At 39.2% G+C, this 20,868-nt stretch overlaps 2 protein-coding genes across 4 annotated transcripts in view; one reads left to right on the forward strand and one right to left on the reverse strand.

Moving 5' to 3' along the window:
* The window catches only part of LOC143151511 (band 4.1-like protein 4), a 226,401-nt gene that overhangs the window by 51,140 nt on the left and 154,393 nt on the right, over nucleotides 1-20,868 (forward strand). The gene's annotated exons all lie outside the window — the stretch shown is intronic.
* LOC143151510 (uncharacterized) overlaps nucleotides 1-20,868 on the reverse strand; it is a 69,830-nt gene that overhangs the window by 4,033 nt on the left and 44,929 nt on the right. For both annotated transcript variants that reach the window (XM_076320707.1, XM_076320708.1), the window contains 4 exons: nucleotides 6,276-6,443; nucleotides 4,869-4,976; nucleotides 3,538-3,952; nucleotides 531-3,434 (listed from right to left, as the gene is read on the reverse strand). In XM_076320707.1, coding sequence (XP_076176822.1) covers nucleotides 531-3,434; nucleotides 3,538-3,952; nucleotides 4,869-4,976; nucleotides 6,276-6,443 — 3,595 coding nt within the window. The remainder of the gene's footprint in view (nucleotides 1-530; nucleotides 3,435-3,537; nucleotides 3,953-4,868; nucleotides 4,977-6,275; nucleotides 6,444-20,868) is intronic.

Genomic DNA, 20,868 nt, shown 5'->3' on the forward strand with positions numbered 1-20,868 from the left:
TACAGTGATAATTTAAATAGCTTCGTAGAATCGTTGGTACGAGAAATGATCGGTTTAGAAGAAGATGCCGTACGCTGGAAATAATTATTTTGCAGATGAGATGTTAAAAGGCTTAGAGGTTCAAAATATAGAATAAAGCGAGCTTAAAAAGTATATCTTAATGATAACTTGAACAAAGATTTGTGCATCACTAGTGATACTGATGTTCTACAACGTATTTTCAAAATGATGCCTGCGTGTTCGTGATTTGGAATAATTTTTTACCACAGATCGTTAATGCCTTTATTTCATTCACGTCTATAGGCGAAACATTATTGTATCGTCTCTCTTCGTAGCAGAATAGAATGAAACATTAAAATTATTTATAGTAAATAAGAAAAAACTGTCGTACGATGAAAGAAAAATAATTTTCGTATAATTTATATGTAGAATAGATTCAACAGAAGCAATGTGTCGTGCAATTCTTCGAATCGAAGATTTCTCGTACGAATCATCATTTTACATCTTTAAACTCTTATTATCGTATTTACCTCGTTGAAATTGTTCCAAGACAATCTGTAGATTGGTCAGAGATGCAGATTGCGATAAAATTTTATCTTCGGCAGTGGACAACTTGTTTTGTATATCATCCCTTTGTTGAACGATTAACGCCATTTGCTGTTGCAATGTTTCCACTTGTTGATTCGCTCTGATGTTAGCGGACGTATACGCGATCGAGCTAGATTTCACTTTTTCCTCGGCTTGCTGCAACTTTGCTTCTAATTCGTTCCGCGCCTCCTCGGCGATCAGAGCTTCTTCCGTGTAGCTGGACTCTATTTCAACCAAATGAGTTCGTAGCCTCTCCAATTCTTTCCCGGCGTTCACCTCTTTGCTTTGACTTTCGCTAAGCTGATGTTGCAGCATCCTGTTATTCGATTGCTCCTGGATCAAAGCTGCTTCCAGTGCGTCGCACTTCTCGTTAAGAATTGCAATTTCTGACGTTTGCGTGGAATGTTCGACAATCCCGCAAGTTTCGTGGCTGCTCGAATCTTCAACGTTTTTCAAACGTTGCTGGGCCACTTGCAATTCGTTCTTCGTCCATAAAAGTTCCCCGTTCCTTTCCGCCAATTGGGATAAATTTACATCTTTCTCCGCTACCAGGCTTTGAATCTGCGTCGCTCGTTCGTTCAATAGATGCGTCAGCCTTTGAATTTCACCGTGATATTGCAAGCTTTCGTTATGTTTGATCGTAACAAGCTTGACGAGCTCGTCCCTCTCGTTTTTTATAGTCGCGAAGCTGTCCAACAGTTCCGTATCAACCTTGGTGGTGTCGATCGTTGCTTTCAGACTACTAATTTCCTCGTCCTTCTCCCTGATAAGATGGGATAAGCTTTCGATCGTTTGCTTCGCCATATCGAGCGATTCTGCGTGACTCTCAATAGTGACCTGTAATTTCGTTTGCGATTCAGTGATTTCCGCCATTAATTTGTCGTTACTGCTTTTCAAGGTATCGTTTTCCCGCGCCGTTTCCTCTAAAAGTGCTTTAATCTGTTGTTTCTCGTTATCATTGATACTTTCGTTCGCACGATTCATTAATTCTCTCTTCTCGACTCGCAGGGACGCCATTTCGTGTTCCAATTGTACCAACTTATCTCGTATTGTTTCATTTAGACTAATTAAACTCTTATTTTCCTCCGTCAGTTCCGAGTAACGTTCTTGTAAAGCTATCAGTTCCTCGTCCTTCGCGCGTAATGTTTCCATTTCCTTTACCAATTGACTGTAATCGTTTTCCACGGAACTCAGCCTTTCAATGGTGGACTTGGTACGATCCAATTCGTATCTTAGTCCCTCGAGTTTCGTCACCTCGTTTTCGAGACTCTCGTTCCGTAACCGAAGTTGCTCGGCCCTCGCATTCGCAGACGTAAACTCGTTCTCCAATATCGCGTATCTTTCTTCCGTTTCCCGTAACCGTTTCCTCGTTTCGTTCAGTTCCTCCTCTTTGCTCGCCTCAATTTCTTTCAATTCCGCCTGTTCCTGTTCGAGCAAAGACTTCTCCGTATTCACCAAATCGATCTTATCGTTCGACTCGTCCTGTACAGCGGTCAGTTGTTCCAACAACGAACTCTTCTCCTTCTTTAAACTCTCATTGTCTTGATTCAATTTCGCAATATGACTTTCCTTCAAATCTATCTGGTTGAACGCCTCGTCCAGTTCCCTCATCATGTTCAATATACCGTACTCCAAATCGCCTTTCTCCGTGGCGGCGTTGCTAAGTTGCTCCTGGAGGTTCTGCAACACGGTGTTGTTACTCTTCTTGTCCGCTTTGTTCTCGCGACACTTGGTGATCTCCATCTCCAGCTGTTCGGTTTTCTGGGACAGCTCCTCGTTCTCCTTCTGCACCTCGTCCTTCGCGTCTCGTAACAGTGCCAAATTGTTTTCCAATTGTTTCCTATTCGAAGTGGACGTTCTCAATTCGTGTTTCACGTTCTCGAGATCGAGCTTCAGTTTCTTGATAAACTCGATGTTTTCGACCAAACCTTTGCACTTCTCCAACGACATTCTCAGCTGCTCCTTGGTGTCCTTCTCCGTATTTTCCAGCGTATCGATCCTCCTTCGTAACTCCTCGTTCTCGTCCAACGTCGCGTGTAACCTGCGATTCAGATTCTCCATCGCGCTGTCGGTCTCCTCGATACCTTCCGGAATGTCCTCCAACCTCGTTGGTTTTTTATTCCTAGACGACACGGTACCCTGGTGTCCTTGATTCTCCGATCGTGTTTCGCTGAGACCTCCACCGCCCAGCTTCGCATTTTCTCGTCGCCACGCGGTGTTCTCCGTTTGTAGACGTTTCACCTCCTCGTGCAAGGACTCCGTTTCCGATTCGAGCCAAGCGACACGTTCCTCGCTCGCCTCGGGTATGGACGGTAAGTTCAATTTGAAACCCGAATTCTCCAGTATCAGCGAGTCGATGTGCGTCTGCATGTCGTAGTAACACTTGATCTGCAAATTGTCGTTCATTTCCATCGCGTCTTTCAGGTCTCGGTTGAGCTCCGTCACCTTCTTCTCCAACACGTCCTTTTTCCATTTCACGTCTACGTACTGTTTGGCAACGGCCTCGAAGATCGACAGCCCCGGTTCCGTTTCTACGAACGAGTTCTTCAAAATATCCTTGATTCTACGCGTAAGCTCGTCCACGGTATTTTTATCGTTCCTCTGTTCGTCCGTTTCGAGGACCTCCGTCTGAACGAGTCTGTCCTCGGACTCCACGTGGACAGTTTGCACAGGAAGAGAGACCGTCTCCACTTGGACGCGTTTAACGGTGTTCGTAGCCGCGAGTCTGCCTTCCAATTGGACGACCTTATCCTGAGCCCGGTTGTAGTCCACGTAGAGTTGCTCGTAAGCGTTCTGAAGGCACTGGTGTTTCTTCTCGATCTCCTCCTTCAGAGACAGCAGTTGTTCTACGAGTTTAAAGCGCGGTTAATGCCACTGAACGCGATCACCGACGATTTTACAAACTTAGTTACAACCGAAGTACATTCACGAACGACTTCACGGGCTTACCTATCGATTCCTCGTGCTGTTGATCCAACTGCTCGACGCTCATGAATAGCCTTTTATTTTCTTCCTGCAGCTCTTCGATCTTCTTGTACAGTTCCGTGTCTTTGTTGTTCAATGCCTCGATGAAACCGTCCTGTCGTTTCTGAAGATCGGTACTTACATCGAAATTGGACTTCACCGCGACGGATTCGTGACCTACGGCGTTGTTGTGCCTTTTAAGTTTCTCGTCCGAGTCCGATTTTTTTTCCTCGTTAGCCACGCCGTATTTCTCGTTTTCGCTCTCCAACGCTTTCAACGCGTTCCGGACTAATCCCAGTTTCTCGAGGGAGTTCAACTTGGACAGTACGGTGCGGAAATCGTTGATCAAGGCCGTTTCGTCCGATTGCACGCGTTTCGTGTTCCTCTCCGCTTCCCGGTTCTAATGAAACATCCGAGTTCACGTTTCGTTCGTCGCGCCTCTTCTCCAACGAACGCGAGTCTCCCTGATCGAAGAGCCGATTTCCAGTGGTACGATATCGAGTGAAACGTTTGGAAATGAACATTGAAAATATTCGACGTACAGCATCGATTCTACCGATTAATCGATTTTATAATATGAGAAAGTTTGCCGCACAGAACGCACGTTTTGCGTGAAAATGATCCACGTTCGAAGCTCGAAGGGGCCATTCACCCTTAAATCCCTTTCAACAAAACGGAGTACATATTTTCGTTCTCTGAAAATGTTCTCTTATGCGAACAATGGTGTTTCATTATCGAAACGTCTTGCGTCCATTTACGTAAAATGAAACATTGCTAATAAACGAATTTAAGTACTCGAAATTTTACAACGATTGTTCAACGTTTGAATAATTTGGGAAAAAAAAAAAGAAAAACTGAATCCGTTCAAACAATACAGGTACACCGAACAGCATCGACTATTTATATTTCAAGTATTCCAATTATTTCAAGGTATTGACTTTTGTGAAAAACGGACAATATCGAATAGAAACGTTCGTTCGACGGTACGGTAAAACTTTTCAAATAGAATCGATTCGACGGTTCATTTTCAACGCGTTACCTACTTTCTTGAAACGATCAAAACATGTTATTTCATTTCTGTCTGTTTCATTGCTTAGTTGCCAGTCATTTCAGACATGATTAATTAAGCGCGGTAACGTACGGGGAATATTCCTTAATCGAAGCCAATGTATTTCAAAGTCCAAGCACGCTATGTGTTTTAATAATCGAAAGGAAACTGCGACTTTCCACGGTTTCGTATCATTCGTAGTTTCGTTCGTTTCGGAAATAAGCTCTTCGATTTCACTTCGTTTCCTTATCAAGAAGCATTGTTGTACCTTTTCTTCCATTTGAATTATACGGTTCACCATGTCTTGCTTGGCCCTAAGGAATTCTGCTTTCCGATGCCCATCGGTGAGATCCTCCTTTAACGAGGAATTGTTAACCTGGAGCGAATAAAAAGAGTTTCTCAAACGATCGTTGCGCGTAAGTGCGATTGAAATTTGTTTATACGATCGTAAACGTTGCACTGGTTTAGAGAAATCATGGTTACATGTTCATCACGTTGCGTAGGTACGTGTCTATTTCGATCAATGAGATGGCAATGATACGATTGATTAAAGATAACGACATGTGTCCTCACGTGTATGTGTACGTGAAGCGTCGGCGACCAGCGTTTAAAATTAAACGTAATTATCTCGAAACAATTGCGGCGATAATTAAGTCTTTTATGTTTAGTGGGCCAGAGAAGACAATACGATTATTAGGCAGCCAGGGCAACGAAAATATTGCGCGAAATTGCGAGCAAATCTAACGTTAACGATTTTCGAACGATGCATCGTTTCGTTTAATCGTAATCAACGAGAGTGGTTTCTCTCCACGGTTTAATACAGAGGGTGTTCTATAAAACTTGGACGTCTCTTTAGGGGTAAATTCAACGTACAGAAACGATAAGGAGAACGATCGTGTAAACATTTGTTCCGTCTGACCTTGTTTTCAAGTAACAGCCGTTTTTTACGTTGCACCAGTTGTTCATTTATCTTCGCGGAAAGAGGTACTAGAAATGTTCAATGCATACACTGTTGTTTCGTTGTGTAAAATAATCCATGGGACGTTGTAAATACGTTTGCAACGAATGGCCAACAGAATACGCAAGATTCTAAAAGTCGATTACAAATATCCGAGTAAAATTAAAATATTTTGCACAAAGTTTATTAAATTTAATCATTTCTGCGCGGTGAATTTCCTAGTGAACTTGTGTTCAAATTTTATGGAACACCGTATATAATCCAACAAGTAAATGAAACTCGTACATCGTTCGTTATTTATTATGCATTTCATTGTAAATATTGTTTTAATTGTTGCAACATGGGGGTTAGCTCCATTTACTTCCCGAGTAAATGAATACATCGATTTTCGAAGTACTCCGATAGGAGTATCGGAGCATATTCACAATAGTACAGTTTCGTTGTTAGTTCTTATTTTTACCGGCAACGTTATATTTTTTTCAATTTGTACCGATGCGCGCGAAATGTCGCGAGTAAATGTGGTTTGGTTGTACGATATCACGTTCGTCAAAATTTTCAAATGTCACAGTTCGTAACTGTTTCGAAAAATTAATTTTCCAGATTCTACGATAGTCGATGGTCAAAAACCGAGCCAATTGTTCGAAATTTACACGCTTTTTCATTTCTTTCTTAACCAGTACAAAATAAAGCTTCTTAATTCGAAAAATTATACTTCACCTTTTGGATACATTTCAATTCGGTTTCCAAATCGCGTATCTTCACGGTGGCTTGTGCCAACTGTTCCTGTAGCTGTAGTACGTGATTCTGATTCTTCGAATTTCGATTTTTGGCGGATACTGGGTCCCAGAAAAATGTTTCGTCCTCGTCATCTTGGCGAGTGTCTTTCTGCAACAAAAAAGATTATCGCGATATTTAGTATTATCGTAGGAAACTTCCCGCTGGTAATTTCGGTGAGAAAAATTGAAAAAGTTTCGTTTCATTTTGGCGGTGTACAGAAAGTCAATTAAAACTTTGCTTTTATAGAAATTTCCGCGATACGATTACGATATTTTTGTTTAAGTTCGTATCAAATTCTACAATTCGTTCTGTGAAAGCTCATTCTTCTTTCACGCAGATACCTTGAAAATTTAACTTTTTATGAATTTTTAAATCGAACCCTACATTTATCTTATAAGCAGACACGATAAGTTTTACTGGGACAGCTCAAAATAGCTCGAGGGTAAAGGGGTTAAATCGCGACTTTATGTATCATTATTGTATTCCACAACTTCTTTCTATTGTATCGCAATCAGTGTCACCGAAGTAAGACACGGATTTATTAAAAAAGACTTTTCCTTATCTTTTTCAACAACTTGGAAATTTCTACCGTTGAAATTTCTCGACAATTGAAAATGAATTAACGCGTACTCTACAATTCATTTCTGACAAATTATTCGAGGGGACAAAATGTTACGCGTTGAGATAAACATTTTCCCAAAGTAGATGATTTATATTTTATAAATTAAATTCTATAAACTAAAGACAATTTCATAAAGAAATATCTCCATTATCTATTTCCGATGACCAAAATGAAAGTACGTTGACTTTCGTGAAAACAAATTTCTGTTTACACACAGCGCTGAACGATGCGTCAAATGCACCAGAATCGATCATTCGTGCTTGAAGAAGTTCCCGCAGCTTGTCGAAACACAGATAGATCGATATACACGTTACACGTGTTAACGATTTATTACACTTCAATAACGTCTCACCTAGTATATCAAGAAATGAAGTTGGACAGTATTTACTTGTCACCAACCCAATTGCAATTTGGAAATTGATCTCGAGACGTTCGAGAGACGTTTCGTTTCTCGTTCGTAAATTCATACGTCCGACAAGAACGAATTAACGCGTGTCGTGCGGTCGCAATGCGTACAAAATTCGAGATCGATCCTACAAATAATTATCTCTGGAAAAAAATTGCAGAAATCATCGAATCCTGGTGACTGGAGAACTGGACGGACCTAAACGATGTCGAGAGTCTGTCGTGCATCGCATGCATCTTGTTCCCACTTCCGTGGTCGATATCGTAACGGAATCGCCGATAAGTCGTAACTTGGCTGCAAGTTGTCGATGTATCTTATCGACCATTGTTAGCAGCATCTTTAATGGGAACTCGTGAACGATCTCGCGGCTAAACTTGGTCGACATCGATCCAGTGACGGTTTGTCTTCGAACGCGCACGAATCGTGCCACGTTGACGTTCCTACGAGGCGAGCTGAAGCAGGATGCGAGCACCGTACGACCGTATGATTAGTAACTTAGTATTGTTATGCGCGTTTACATAAGAACCTCGCGTTGTGAACGATGCACCTAGTATGGCGCTGCACGGTCGCGCGACTCGCGAGCGAAATAAAAAAAAAAGAAAAAGAAAGAGAGAGAGAGAGAGAGAGAGAGAGGAGGGGGAACACGGTTATGCAATCCAAATTGCAAATGGTCGCAAAGTCTTCGAGGAAGAGAAAGAATACGTACCGAACGCGTGTCCGCGGCGGTATTCGGTTTTTCAAATTATCCGTGCCCGATGGAAAGGATGTCAAGATTTTACGGTGTAGCGAGACCTTATAAAAGCCTCGTCATTTCATAGGAATTGCCTGGATTATGCAATCCACGGACTCTCTCACGTGTTTCACGCGTATCGGTCTGTTGTTTTTTTTTTTCTTTTTTTCCCTCCTTTTTCGTTTCGTTCGTTCATTCATTCGTGCAAAGGACGCTCGAATTGCAACGAGAGCGGGACAACTCGATTCAATGCACGATCCACGCGTCGATTTCAGGGGTAAATTTAACCCTCGTTGAAACTCTGGCCGGCTAAATTACGAGGAAACGTCGCCGCGAATTTGTGTAACGTTACGCGATTAAATATTCACGCGGAGACAGTCGTACGAGAGCAATTGGAAAATTATTTAAAACGATTCTACCGTTTTGATTCGTTACGCTATCGTTGCGTTTATAACGCGGGTATACGATATCTGAACGAATGTATAGTAATTAGTAGTGGTCGTAAAAATTGCACCACCTTGAAACTGTCAATATTTTTAGTTCAATTTCTATACGAGTAGCAATCGTTCGTGTTATTAGAGCTTTAATTTACGTCACAAATCTATCACGGTGGGACGACGTAACGTGATTACTTTGTTTGAAACGTATCCACGTATTCGACAAATTGTATTTTCAGAGACTGGTGCAATTTCTATGATCATTATTGTACGGTGAAATGCACGTGTGAACGATTTTCAAGACAAAAAATGTGTCCAAAGTCGAGAAAGACTCGTGCGTTCGGCACTACGGGATTATGGGAATGAAATTAGTCCTGAAATGACAAAAGAACAAATCGATCGGACGCCTCGATTGAAATCGAGTTCAATTCTTAATAAAGTACAGGATTTACATATCCTCTGTACAGTAAGGAGTTAATAAGTTTCATCCTCATTGGGTAATTCATCACTTTACAAAGTCGTTGATGCGTTCTTATTTCGCATTTACCGATTGTCCGATAATTTATGGACGGGAAGATATACAGGGCGCTCGAAACGTTTCATCGTACAGTTATGTGCGTTGTAATTTTTCAAAGTATCTTCCATCGTAATTTACACACTTCATCGCACATCGAAACCAGTTATTCAAAATTATACGCTATAGAAATATGTACAGTTAAAAAGCGCGACATGGAATCTTTTGACGCATCGGAGTCAATATGGTTGCGCGACAAAATTTTCTTCACGTTTCACGTATTTACCGTGCGTATTGTAAACCTGCTGGGTTACTCTTATATAATAATAATAATAATAATAATAATAATAATAATAATACTTATTAATTTACGCGATCAGACTCCGTAAAGGTGAAATAGTAATAAGAAACCTTTAATCGAGCGTCAGAACAAGTTTCTTTATTAAAGAGCGGAAAATTTATAATTTATAATTATGCATTAATTCATTGGTTTGTCTAGAAAAACACGATCCTTTCTGTTACGATATACCGTCGATAAATATTAATGAACGTAACACGTAAAACAGGTCAGTGTTGCAAAACGAAGTTAAAAGTCGTTCGAAAAAGTATTGTTTCGAAAACGTGGAAACGCATTGTGCCCAAGTCAATAGAGAAATAGCTTTCCGTTTGTCAATCGATTCTAAAGTCCTTCGTTGTGCATTACCATAATTCTATACAAATTATTCAATGAGCTGTTATTGTAGTCACGTATTGCCCTGACAAAAGACTACAAAACGGTTTTTAATCTACCATAAGCCCCCCCCCCCTACCCCCACTAAAGGGAGATTCACCTTTCGACCGTGTTCTACGTTGTCCAAAGTTCTTTCATCTAAAAGTCAATTCACAGCATAAGGTTTCCTTTTTGACCCGCATAATGTGAAAAGCCGCGTCAAACTTACAGCTGTGCCCTGACAAAGGTGCATTCCTTGATGCATACTCAAATTTCGAATAGCGTGACATCGATATCGGGGGAAAGGAACATCCTCGTTCCGACAATTTTTAGAAATTCTAATCCACGATATGACGATAAAACCGACCGAGGAACGTTTTTGCAACGGTGCCGATTGAAAACAACCGAATCCAATCTTACGAAATTTTACGATCATCTTCCGGAAACATTTGAGCAGATTTTGGTAGAAGTTCCATCTCGAAATTCTAATCACTCTCCGAGTAATTAATTTATAGAACGTGTCTAGAACAGCGTGGAAAATGCGTTTGAATTTCACCCTTGACTCCATGCTCGATAATTATACAACTCGTCGCGTTTAAAAATTGATCCACGATGAACAGGAAATGGAGAAACATTACGATAAGAACTTAATAATTGATAAGAAATTGACGCGAATTATCGTATCGTACGAAACCGATGACGTGGGCATTTAGATATTGAAAGACAAAGCTCGAACCAAGGTCACTGGACGATTCCTCGGTTGGTTCGTGGAATTCACGAAAATTTAACATACAGGGACGAAAATCCACTTTCAATGGCTTTTCATAAGGGCAGCTTGAAAGAGACAAATGAACAGCTCCCTGATGCATCTGCGGAGCGATTCGAGATCGCATCATTGCATATCATCCATTCGAGTCTTTCAGATATGCGACCGATGCCGGAAAGCTTCCGAGACAATCGACGCGACTATCGAAATGCTAATCGATGCACGACCGTTATGCGTTCGTCTCGTTCGAATCGATCCTGGTCGAGATAAGGTCCTTTTGGCTCTACGGTCAACAGTTTCGGGTTGGTAGCGTACGGGGACAGAACGAGGGGTAGAAGATCTTTGAATACGTTTCTTTAATTCAACAAAATGTTAAAATTCATCGTACAAATTATTTGAAGCCGTAACGTTAAATTATCATTTCGGTACAGCAAACGAGATTTATAGGAATAACTTCGAATAACAATTTCAAACGACAAACTCGAACAATTGTTTACCTTCTCGGTGAGAGATTCATTTTAATTCGATTGTTAAGTCTATTGTAATTCTCATCGAACGAGCAACGAATTTGAAATTGTTTATCTTTTATTCGTTGCTCGAAATTTTCGTTCGGATATTTTCCTCCTGTTCGGAATTGAACGATCCGAACGGAAACTTTTCTGTTTCGAACGAGAAAAATGTTCGTCTCGTAAACGCTACTGACGTTTTAAACAAGAAGTATCGGAACAATGATCGTGACATAACGGAAGAAATTTAAAATATCAAGTATTGGGTTGTTCGGAAAGTCACTTCGTTTTTTCTTTTATAATATTTTGGTGAAAATGAAACACGATTTTTTTTAGAGTGTGTAATTTTATTCAATTATATATTCTCCATTTTGGAATACGAAATGACATTCCGAACAATATTTTCCAAGTATTTTGTGGTTAACGGTCGATTTTTGGAAAGAATTTTGATCCATCGTGTGTCGTTTTTCGAAATCCACTTTTCAAATAAGTGGAAAAAACAATGAAACAACAATACAACGTGGACGGTACGCAAAGACGGAGATCGAGGAAAAAAAGTTGGTCGAGTCGCGCATACGTGCGACGAGCGGCTTTCGTGGTCCAAAGGAGGGTGAGAAGAGGGAGGAGGGGCACAATTCTATTGAATATGAAAGGGGCCTCCGTTAGGTCAGGTCAAGGAATAATGCATCGTTTGACTTGCATACGGACGCGCGACTCAAGTTTCCTTCTTTCCTCCATTCCGGGCCTGCTTGTACATTTACTTTACCTTGAGTACTCGATGTCTTGGGACTGATACGAGGAATGTTCGGGATCCCAGGGTCTTTCGAAAGCGAAAGAAATTGACGCGACAGTCCCCGATGCTGTGAAAACTACTCGCATCGATCGTACGTTTAACCCTTCCTCGTCTTTTTACACCAGTCCATTAACGCATCTATTTTTCATCATGGTAAAATCGTCCCGACCGCGCGATACATTTACGCGTAACGCGATGGTGAAACGTGATAGTCTAAACAGGAACTTATACTGTTTAGCGTTTCGAGAGGGGAAATTAACGGCGACGAGATCGACGACTGAGCAACGAATCTCGAAAATTGTTTATCTTTTATTCGTTGCTCGAAATTTTCATATTTTACTCCACTTTGGAATCGAACCATCTGAACACAGAACCACGTCGCATCGAGGTTAACGCGAAATAAACATTTTTATATTGGATTGTTCGGAAAGTCATTTCGTTTTCTAAAATGGAGAATATGTAATTTAATAAAATGTTTACACACTCTAAAAAAATTGTGTTTCATTCTCACCAAAAAAAAAAGAACGACATGACTTTCCGAACAACCTAATATTTTCAATTGTACCCGACGAAAGCATCGGCGAGATTCTCTCGATAAAAATTAGTCCAAACACGACCTTCCTTGGACTATTTTTAAATATACGCAATTATACGGCGCTGGTAATGCGAGACTAGCGAAACCGTTGTTCTATTTCGCTCGCTCTCGGTGAATCCCATTTACTTTCCTTGTCGAGAGGCACACGCGAGGCTCGGTATTAATCCGAGATAAAAAGGATCGATTCGTGAAATAGGAACGTCAAGTTCTCCGGGTAAATGGAATCGAGTAGACTCGAGTCAATTTCATGTAACCGGGGAATACCGTATCACCGAAAGAGACGCAACGATTGTATTATTGAAAGTGGTTCTACTATTGGAAATCAAGGTAAATTATTTTGTGCTGCTATGGAGTAAATATTACTCGGTGACAGCGATACCAATATGTGGGTTATAATTAATTTAATACTTGCTTAAAAGGAACATAATTATTCGAATTGTATCGAAATTGGACATTATTAATACAAAAATTTAGTGTCCTTTTATAAACGAGAACTTTTCAAAGCGTGCTCGGAAATTGCAATCTAAAAAATAAATTAAATATACAGCGAAAATTGTTCGCGATGATGCGTAAATCCAAACTGACAATAAAACGTTATAACATATAAACATCAATGGATACAATCGTATAAGAATAAAAGCAATTCAATGTTCGGGAGAACCAAACGATTTCTGAAAATCATATACGTAAATGGAAGCTGACATTTATATAAATGAACAATTTTAAAATTTTTCACGAAGCAAAGTTCAAAAGAAGTGTAACTTTCGTTGCTATTACTTTACCTAAATTATTATCAATAAGTATAGTATTATTTACAGTTTAAGATGGAAAATTTGGAAATCTCAGTAGAAACAATTATATTATATCTATAATATATATATATATATATATATATATATATATATATATAATTTTTTCTAATATACAATAGTTATGAACAATTGCTAGTATTGCACAAATAGTGAATCAACTGCATAAACATGAAAATGGTTGGTTCACTTCGTGAAATATAAAATTGTATTATTTTGTGCGCAGCGAATATTTACACGTATTTATTTTCAGATATTAATAAAGGACATCAAGATGGTTTATTTCATTATATGCAAACATTCGTATAATATCAAGCGCCGTAAATTAAAAAACCTTATCGTCGCGAAAAGACATTGTGTGTAATTTATTAGAAACGTTCACGTGTATCATTTCAGAAATGAAAGTGAAGGAAATGAATGTGTTATTCTGATACGATCTCGCGACACTTGCTACGCTTTACACGTGAAATTACAAGGTACACAGAAAGAGTATCGGTGATCAAGATTGTGATTTGATTGACTCGTGACTATTGTTCGAGTTCTGCGGTGTATTTGCATTAAGCGGTTTGCACTCGAAATTAATCGACTAGGACAGATCGTAACTGGTACGTGGCAAGAAACTGCGACCAAAGAAATCTATTTTTCCTAGAGAGAATAAATAATGCGCCAAGCACACAGAACGATAAATAAACAATCGACTGGAATAGACTAGAGCTAACGTGGGATAAGGAATTGCGACACGAGAAATTCTTTTTTTCGAAGGCATAAATAAAGCACCGAGAATGTAGAATGTCGGTTAACGAGGAATCGTAAATAAAGAAAAGAAATTACTTAATTTTAGCGGGTAACGTAGCGAAATGAAATAGAATTTTTCAGACACTTGGATTTAATTTGCGTTGAAATTTGTTCGCGACGACCACAAAGTTTTAATGCGAATGAAGAAAGGGTCCGTTTGCAGATCCGTTGTAAAAATGCGCGACAAGAGCTACAAGAAAAATGCTGATCTACGCGACACTTGAAACCACGTTTCTTGTTTCATCATTGCAGAAGGTAGTAATAATTTTTCGATTCTAGCAAACTGTGTACACATTGGACGCAATAACGATAACAGTACTTCGTTGTTTTTCATCGTTGTATTAAGGTAACTGATATCTGTTTACTTTATACTCTATATATTACAAAGGGGGAAAAAACGGATACTATCAGTCGTGACAGTGTTTGGATGCAGTTCGAGAATGTATAGTCATGGTGATGTAGATTTATAGATGCGTGTGTTTATAGCGACAATGTTAACGAGAAAGATACAGCTACGAGACAAAAATAGTCAAGAACCAATTTAATTAGACTGACAGTGAGTCGGAAGATGACCGAGAATCGAGTTCCAATTATTTCTTTTTTTTTTTTTTTCGAAGAAAGCAACTTTTTTTTATTTTTATCGACGAAAATGCAATACGTTTGTCATAAAATTACTTTTATCGATAGTAATAAGTGCAGTACGTACAGTTGTTGATGCACAAATATGTACATATCGATACGAAGCATATCGGCGGGCATTTATTTCCCTCGTTTTTCTAAATCTTGATCGTATAAGGATATTATATTCTTAGAAACGAAACTATGTGGAAAATAAATTCGTTTATCTGGGATAGGATAAGTGTTGCAAGTGAATTATCAGTAATCCCTACGTATGTTGCTGATGCCGCACCTTTTTCAAGTTTTAAAGTAGATAAACCTATCGCTTATCCGGCATAAGAAAATGGAATGTTTGATTATGTGCTTCTCTAAGTGTAATGTACAATTGTATATCGCTCGGCAAATCTCTCGTGTTTATGGAAAAAGAGCAAGATAACGCATAAACTGCAGTCGTTTGGATTTAGATAAACGGGAAATATTCAGTCTTTGTTTTCTTCGATTTTATCGTAAAAGCTTGCAATTTAAAATCGTTGAAACGTTTCGATTTCGAATGCGTTTTTATATTCACTGCAAGTAGACATTCAGATCGATTAACGTACGATTAAATTACACACGCGTAAAAATGTTAATAATTTGTAACATTTACGTAGAATTCTTCCAATTTACAAATTCAAAGTGCAAGCTGCGAAACTGAGTTTCTTGAAATTACGTCATCTTCCAAGGCGCGTTGATAATTCTTGATAATGAAACGCTGATAATCAAAGCACGTAAATGAACACGTTATCGCGATATAATTTCGGTGAACTCGATAAATGCAATGTTAAGATCAGATTTCTAATGTAATTCGTTGCGATGTTACACAATTGTTTGTGTCGTTAAAAGGTATCCTTCGAATATTGGCAATTTGCATCGATCGAGATTTATCGAGATAAATTTCAAAGTCGTAAAGCTGTTTTTCGAAATTTTCGATTTCGGGATTGGAAAACGAGATTTTAATTAACCAGCTTAATATGTTTCCAAGTTCCACGGTATTTAAATATTGAAATAAACCTTGACTGATAATCAATAACTGGTTGCAGATAAAAGTATCGTATCTGTTTCTAGTTTTCGATAAAAAAAAAAAAAAAAGTAAAAAAAAAGGAACGTGTAGAATAAAACATATAGATTATTTCAACTTATAGGCTGGAAGCTTTTGTTATTATAATATGGCAAAGATGCGACAAAATAATGTTGGACACAGTGATAAGAAACAAACGATTACATCACACGACGGATGTCGATTATGTGCCCTGGTTACAATCGTGTTCTCGTTTCAGCATTTTGCAGTTCAGTTTAAAAGCATTGCAAGAAGCTAACACGTTCGTGTCAGGATATATAGTACAAAATTTTAGTAGGGTACCGAATAAATAATAAGAAAATAGTATTTAAAATAACTGAAAAGTATAGATCGTTTCCATTAATATATTTGGAGGACTAGCAACTATGATACACCAATGTGAACTGTTCACGATCCTGTGTGCAATATAATACTATATTTTGTCGTGAAAATATCTATTTAAAATCCCTCGTCGCAATGTAGACGTTTTTAACAATTTCGTGAAAGCATTACGATATTAAATAAAAAACACGTGTAACCGTCACGTAGGCATATTTGCTCGAATTAATTCGATTCTCCTCGGCTTGGAAATTAAATTCGACCGTAACGAGTCGATATAATTATCCGAAAACCGATTCAGTCTCGAATTAAAACAATTCTCTACGCCCTAAACACTCTAAGATAACGAATCGAGCGTTCGGATTGGAGTTAATGTTACTAGCTCGAGTTTCGATCGAGCGTACAAGTATTCCAACGAATTGTTTTTCTTGTGAAATCATACCCGGGGTCCCGATTCATCGTAATAAGCATTTATATTTCTATCGGGTATCAGAACTCTAAATAAATATAGGAATAAGATTAGACCACGCATAGAAGAATTATAAACACAGATGTCCAATGTGCTGAATAGAACCTCGTTTTATATGGATTGTGGATATACTTGGAGGTCTTTAAGTACTAATTATAATCTCACGAAGATAAATGACGTCAAAACTTCAAACATGGTGACGAGTCGTTCGAGTACCATTACATGGATACTATATTGATCACCACACTCGGAGTGAATCACGTGTAGCAAGGACACGTGTATCCTAACTAATTCTACAAATAATCGTTTCATGGTTGCTCAATGTTAGGTGGTATTAATACTCGCTCGTTATTACTCGCCGTATTCTAAATACTTAAATGTCAATTATTGGCAGCCGATGATTTTTTTTTTTCTTCCACGTGGAAAAGAAATGTAGACGAAACGATTAAATTAAATATAAGCGCACGAAATTTTAAACGACTGATAAGAAAATATTAGAGACAATATCGAATCGATGTAAGAAGTGAAGTTATACGATAAGTAAAGGCACAAAGAGAAGAAACAGTTATATTACGAGGACCGAGCGTAATCGTAGCAGGCACGAGTGTCATTCTGATCCAAGCATTTGTGTTTAGTCAACAGTGTGTTCTGCTTAGTTGCCAAGACGGTTGTAACAATGCACCCCGGTTGGAAGTCGTGCCGGTGTTAAATTTTTCATCGCTAACAGTGCTAAAAAACTAATGGTACAAAATAGTCGGTCGTACAATCGTGAGAAAAGTAAAAGTGCTACAAAGTATGTACATATATAATCGTACGCAAATATAATAATTGTTCGTACGCGATAATTGTGCAGTAACGTAACTCCTCGAAAATAATATCTAGTAGCCGTACAAAATACAAATAAAAGCTTCGTTCTTATTATCAGGTTGTTCGGAAAGTCATTTCGTTTTCCAAAATGGAGAATATATAACTTAATAAAATGTTTGTACACTCTAAAAAAAAATCGTGTTTCATTTTCACAAAAAAAATCAAAATGACTTTCCGAACAACCCAATAAATATTCGAGGAATCCATAAAAGAAAGATACTTAAATATTTAATCAACACTCGACGAGAAAATTATATTAAATACTCGCAAATGCGGTAACGTAACTATCGCTACAACTGTCGTGGAGTTATCGAATTTCGTATTGGTATTCTTGAAACAGTTCGTTCGAAAGAAACAATTTACGAAACCGGCAGGTAAATCCACGGATTGGCCGATATCGTGTAAACCCGTAACGTATTATAAAATTCTTGCTGAAGAAAGAATAGTTCCGAGTCTGATTTTATTTATCTCCGGTAGCGTGCAAATAAAATGTTCAACACTGCGTGACCGGGGAATGGAATTGACTTTTCAACGAAACGAGGTAGACTAAAATGTTCTATCTATTACCGAAGTATTCTTTCTCCGATTTCTCAAGAGCTGGAAATATACATTCCGTGGAAATGTTATTTTTCCCACGAGTATCCGAAACGACTATTATTTACAATCGTCTGTTCGATAACGGACAAGGTGTGCGAATCGAAGATATATCTACGAACGATCGTAGCGTAAGTTGCGTAGCTCCCCAATGAAATTTCTCGACCGGTTGGTATTTCTGTCTTCGTTCGTCGTGCACCGTTTAATCGAATATCAATACAGGGTAGAATAAATATTCATGAAAAGATGCATCGTTTCTGGTTGTTTCCTGAAGATCCACTTGGAACGAGAACACGATTACGTGGCACGTTATCGAGGTGACGTGCTGGAACTGTACGTAGCGAGTAATACCGATAGCAACTGTGGGAAAGGAAGCTCGTATCAACGCCAGGGTAAACGGTTTATCCTAATCTCGACGAGCAAGGACTCTATGAGAATATTTTAATATCGCGCTCTTATCGATGGTATTCCTTTAACCTGGATACCGATAGGAAAGGTGCAACAACGGTGAATTCTGGTTGTTTATTTGGGACACACCTCGAAGGACGAACCCGCTGTGAAAATAACCGTAAAAGTTTGCGGTTACGTTGCAACGGGTCGTCAACTTAATTGGGACAAAGCGTTGTTGTACACCGACCAACCAGTATTCATCGTGTCGATTTCATTCGAGAACGATATTATGGAAATAAGAACGAAACGTAAAGCTCCAGGTGGTGAGTAGACGAAAGTTAATCCCGAACGATTGGATTCTCATGCGTTATTTTAATTTCCACGTCCTTAAGTCGCGCGACACGGTGTCCCGAGGCGATTGAACTGACGTCAAGAGCACGCAGATGCTACTCGATATTCTAACGCGAGCTATGTCAACACAGACTGTAATAAAACTTCTATTACACCGTCTGTACATCGTACACGTGCTTTGTTTCAATCGAACGGAACTCCGGTCGTGCTGGCTCGTTCGTCTGCGCAGAAAATTCATTTCGATGTTACCAACGCGACAATCGAACCCGGTCTGCTCACGAAACGACGCTTATGGGAATTTTTCTCCGACGTATGCACGGTAAACGCGTATCAGAGACTTATTATATCCGTAACGGACGGCGAAGTAACGTGAAATTACTTTCTATATTACGCGCAAGTAACGTGCAAATGCACGATCACAGGGGGGATCCAGGAACGTTTAAACGAAGTGTTGCGTACTTCGCGTAATTATTATATCGCGAATAAAAGTATTTTCCAATTAACGGCAGACACGCGAAGGGGAACGAAACACACTCGGTTTGCGTAAGTTTATGGTTTCAGAACCGCTATCGATTTACATAGGGGAAAATAGAAGTGATAGGCACGTTTTGAGCGAGGTTTCATCGATAACGATGTACGATTATGTTCGAAATTGATGCGTAACGCATTTCGTACGATACCTCGTTGAATTTTCCAACAAGGAACTTCTTACGCAGTGATTCTATTCGACGACAGTGCGAACGCATCACGGATACAAGGTACACGGACATCGCGACGGACAGATAACGAGTCTCAAATGTACAAACGATGCACAGGGGTAATGCATTCTTCAAGGGCGTACGTTATAAATTTTTCGAAACCAGTTTCGCCACGCCAATGGTTTTTGTAGTCAATTTTGTGTTTGCGATTGCGAGTAAATTATTTTTTTCAAAGTGCAACGACCGGGTTACACCGAACGGTGAATTATAATATTTCGAAAATTTTTCCATACGTTTTACGAAACATTTGTTTCAGACGTTGGTTAATTTGTTTCTTCAAAAGTGGTCGAGGATTTCTTTCAACGTTCGGTACTGTATCTGTTCGCAAAAGTTTCTAGAATCTAGTCCTCCTGTCTCGTGTTCCTCGCGAATGAAATGAAAATTTTGATTTCAGTTTTAGATCTCTCGACTTTCTACCTTTCCCTCGTGTACAAACGTTAGAAATTTCGCGTGAAAACCGCGCGAGTACGGTTGCCTCCGATTTACACCGACACTCTTACGTCACGGACTATTCCTCACCTGGTTGACAAATAAAAATTACAAGCTGTCAGGGATCATAGTTCGATTCCTCGAATGGCCGTCCTCAGCGCGTCTACCTTTCTAAAATGGCCGTTTCAGCGTCGTTCGGTTTTAATGTGCGTAACCCTCGTAACCTTGTTTTATTTCCCGCATAATGGTTTTAATTTACGGTGCCGTATGATTTCACGAGTCATTTATATCGGAATCTTTCGATTTCGCGCGTTCAACGTTGCATTCATCGAAGGCAAGTGCAATCATTTCGCAAGTTCAAGGTTTCTTTGGATAGAAATCTTCCGACTTTGCCGGTTACACGTTTCAGTTATAGAAATCTCCCGATTTCAGGAGTTCCATTTCACATTTATCGGAAATTTTTCGGTTTTGTAAATTTCAATGTTCCAATTTCGCGAATCGTTCGTTTCGATATCTTTCGATCGTGCGAATTTCGCGGTCCCTTCGTCGAAATTCTTCGATTTTTAACGAGTCGAGCTTCGCGTACATCGATACACGATCCGCTTCGATAAAAGGAGAGCCGCAGCATTTCCGAAACTCTAGTAGTTGTGCATGGAATTAATTGAAAATTAAATCATGCAATCCATTAACGATTATCCGTTGCGTAGCGTGATTGGAGTAAAAGGCAGGTCGGGCCTAGGAATTGCGTTCATTGATTAATGTCGAAGGGCAATTATCTCTCGCGTAGGATCGGAGTCGGACGAATGTTGGTTAGATTAATTTGATTAAATGCGTGGATGTGTGGAAACGATTGATCAATTGAAAAAAAAAAGGGAAAAAAAAGTTACAAGTGCGGGCGAATTTTCCACCTTTTGAAATATATTATTAAATGTTCGTCGAT

The sequence above is a fragment of the Ptiloglossa arizonensis genome, chromosome 9 (assembly GCF_051014685.1).
Source record: "Ptiloglossa arizonensis isolate GNS036 chromosome 9, iyPtiAriz1_principal, whole genome shotgun sequence".
Classification (NCBI taxonomy): domain Eukaryota; kingdom Metazoa; phylum Arthropoda; class Insecta; order Hymenoptera; family Colletidae; genus Ptiloglossa; species Ptiloglossa arizonensis.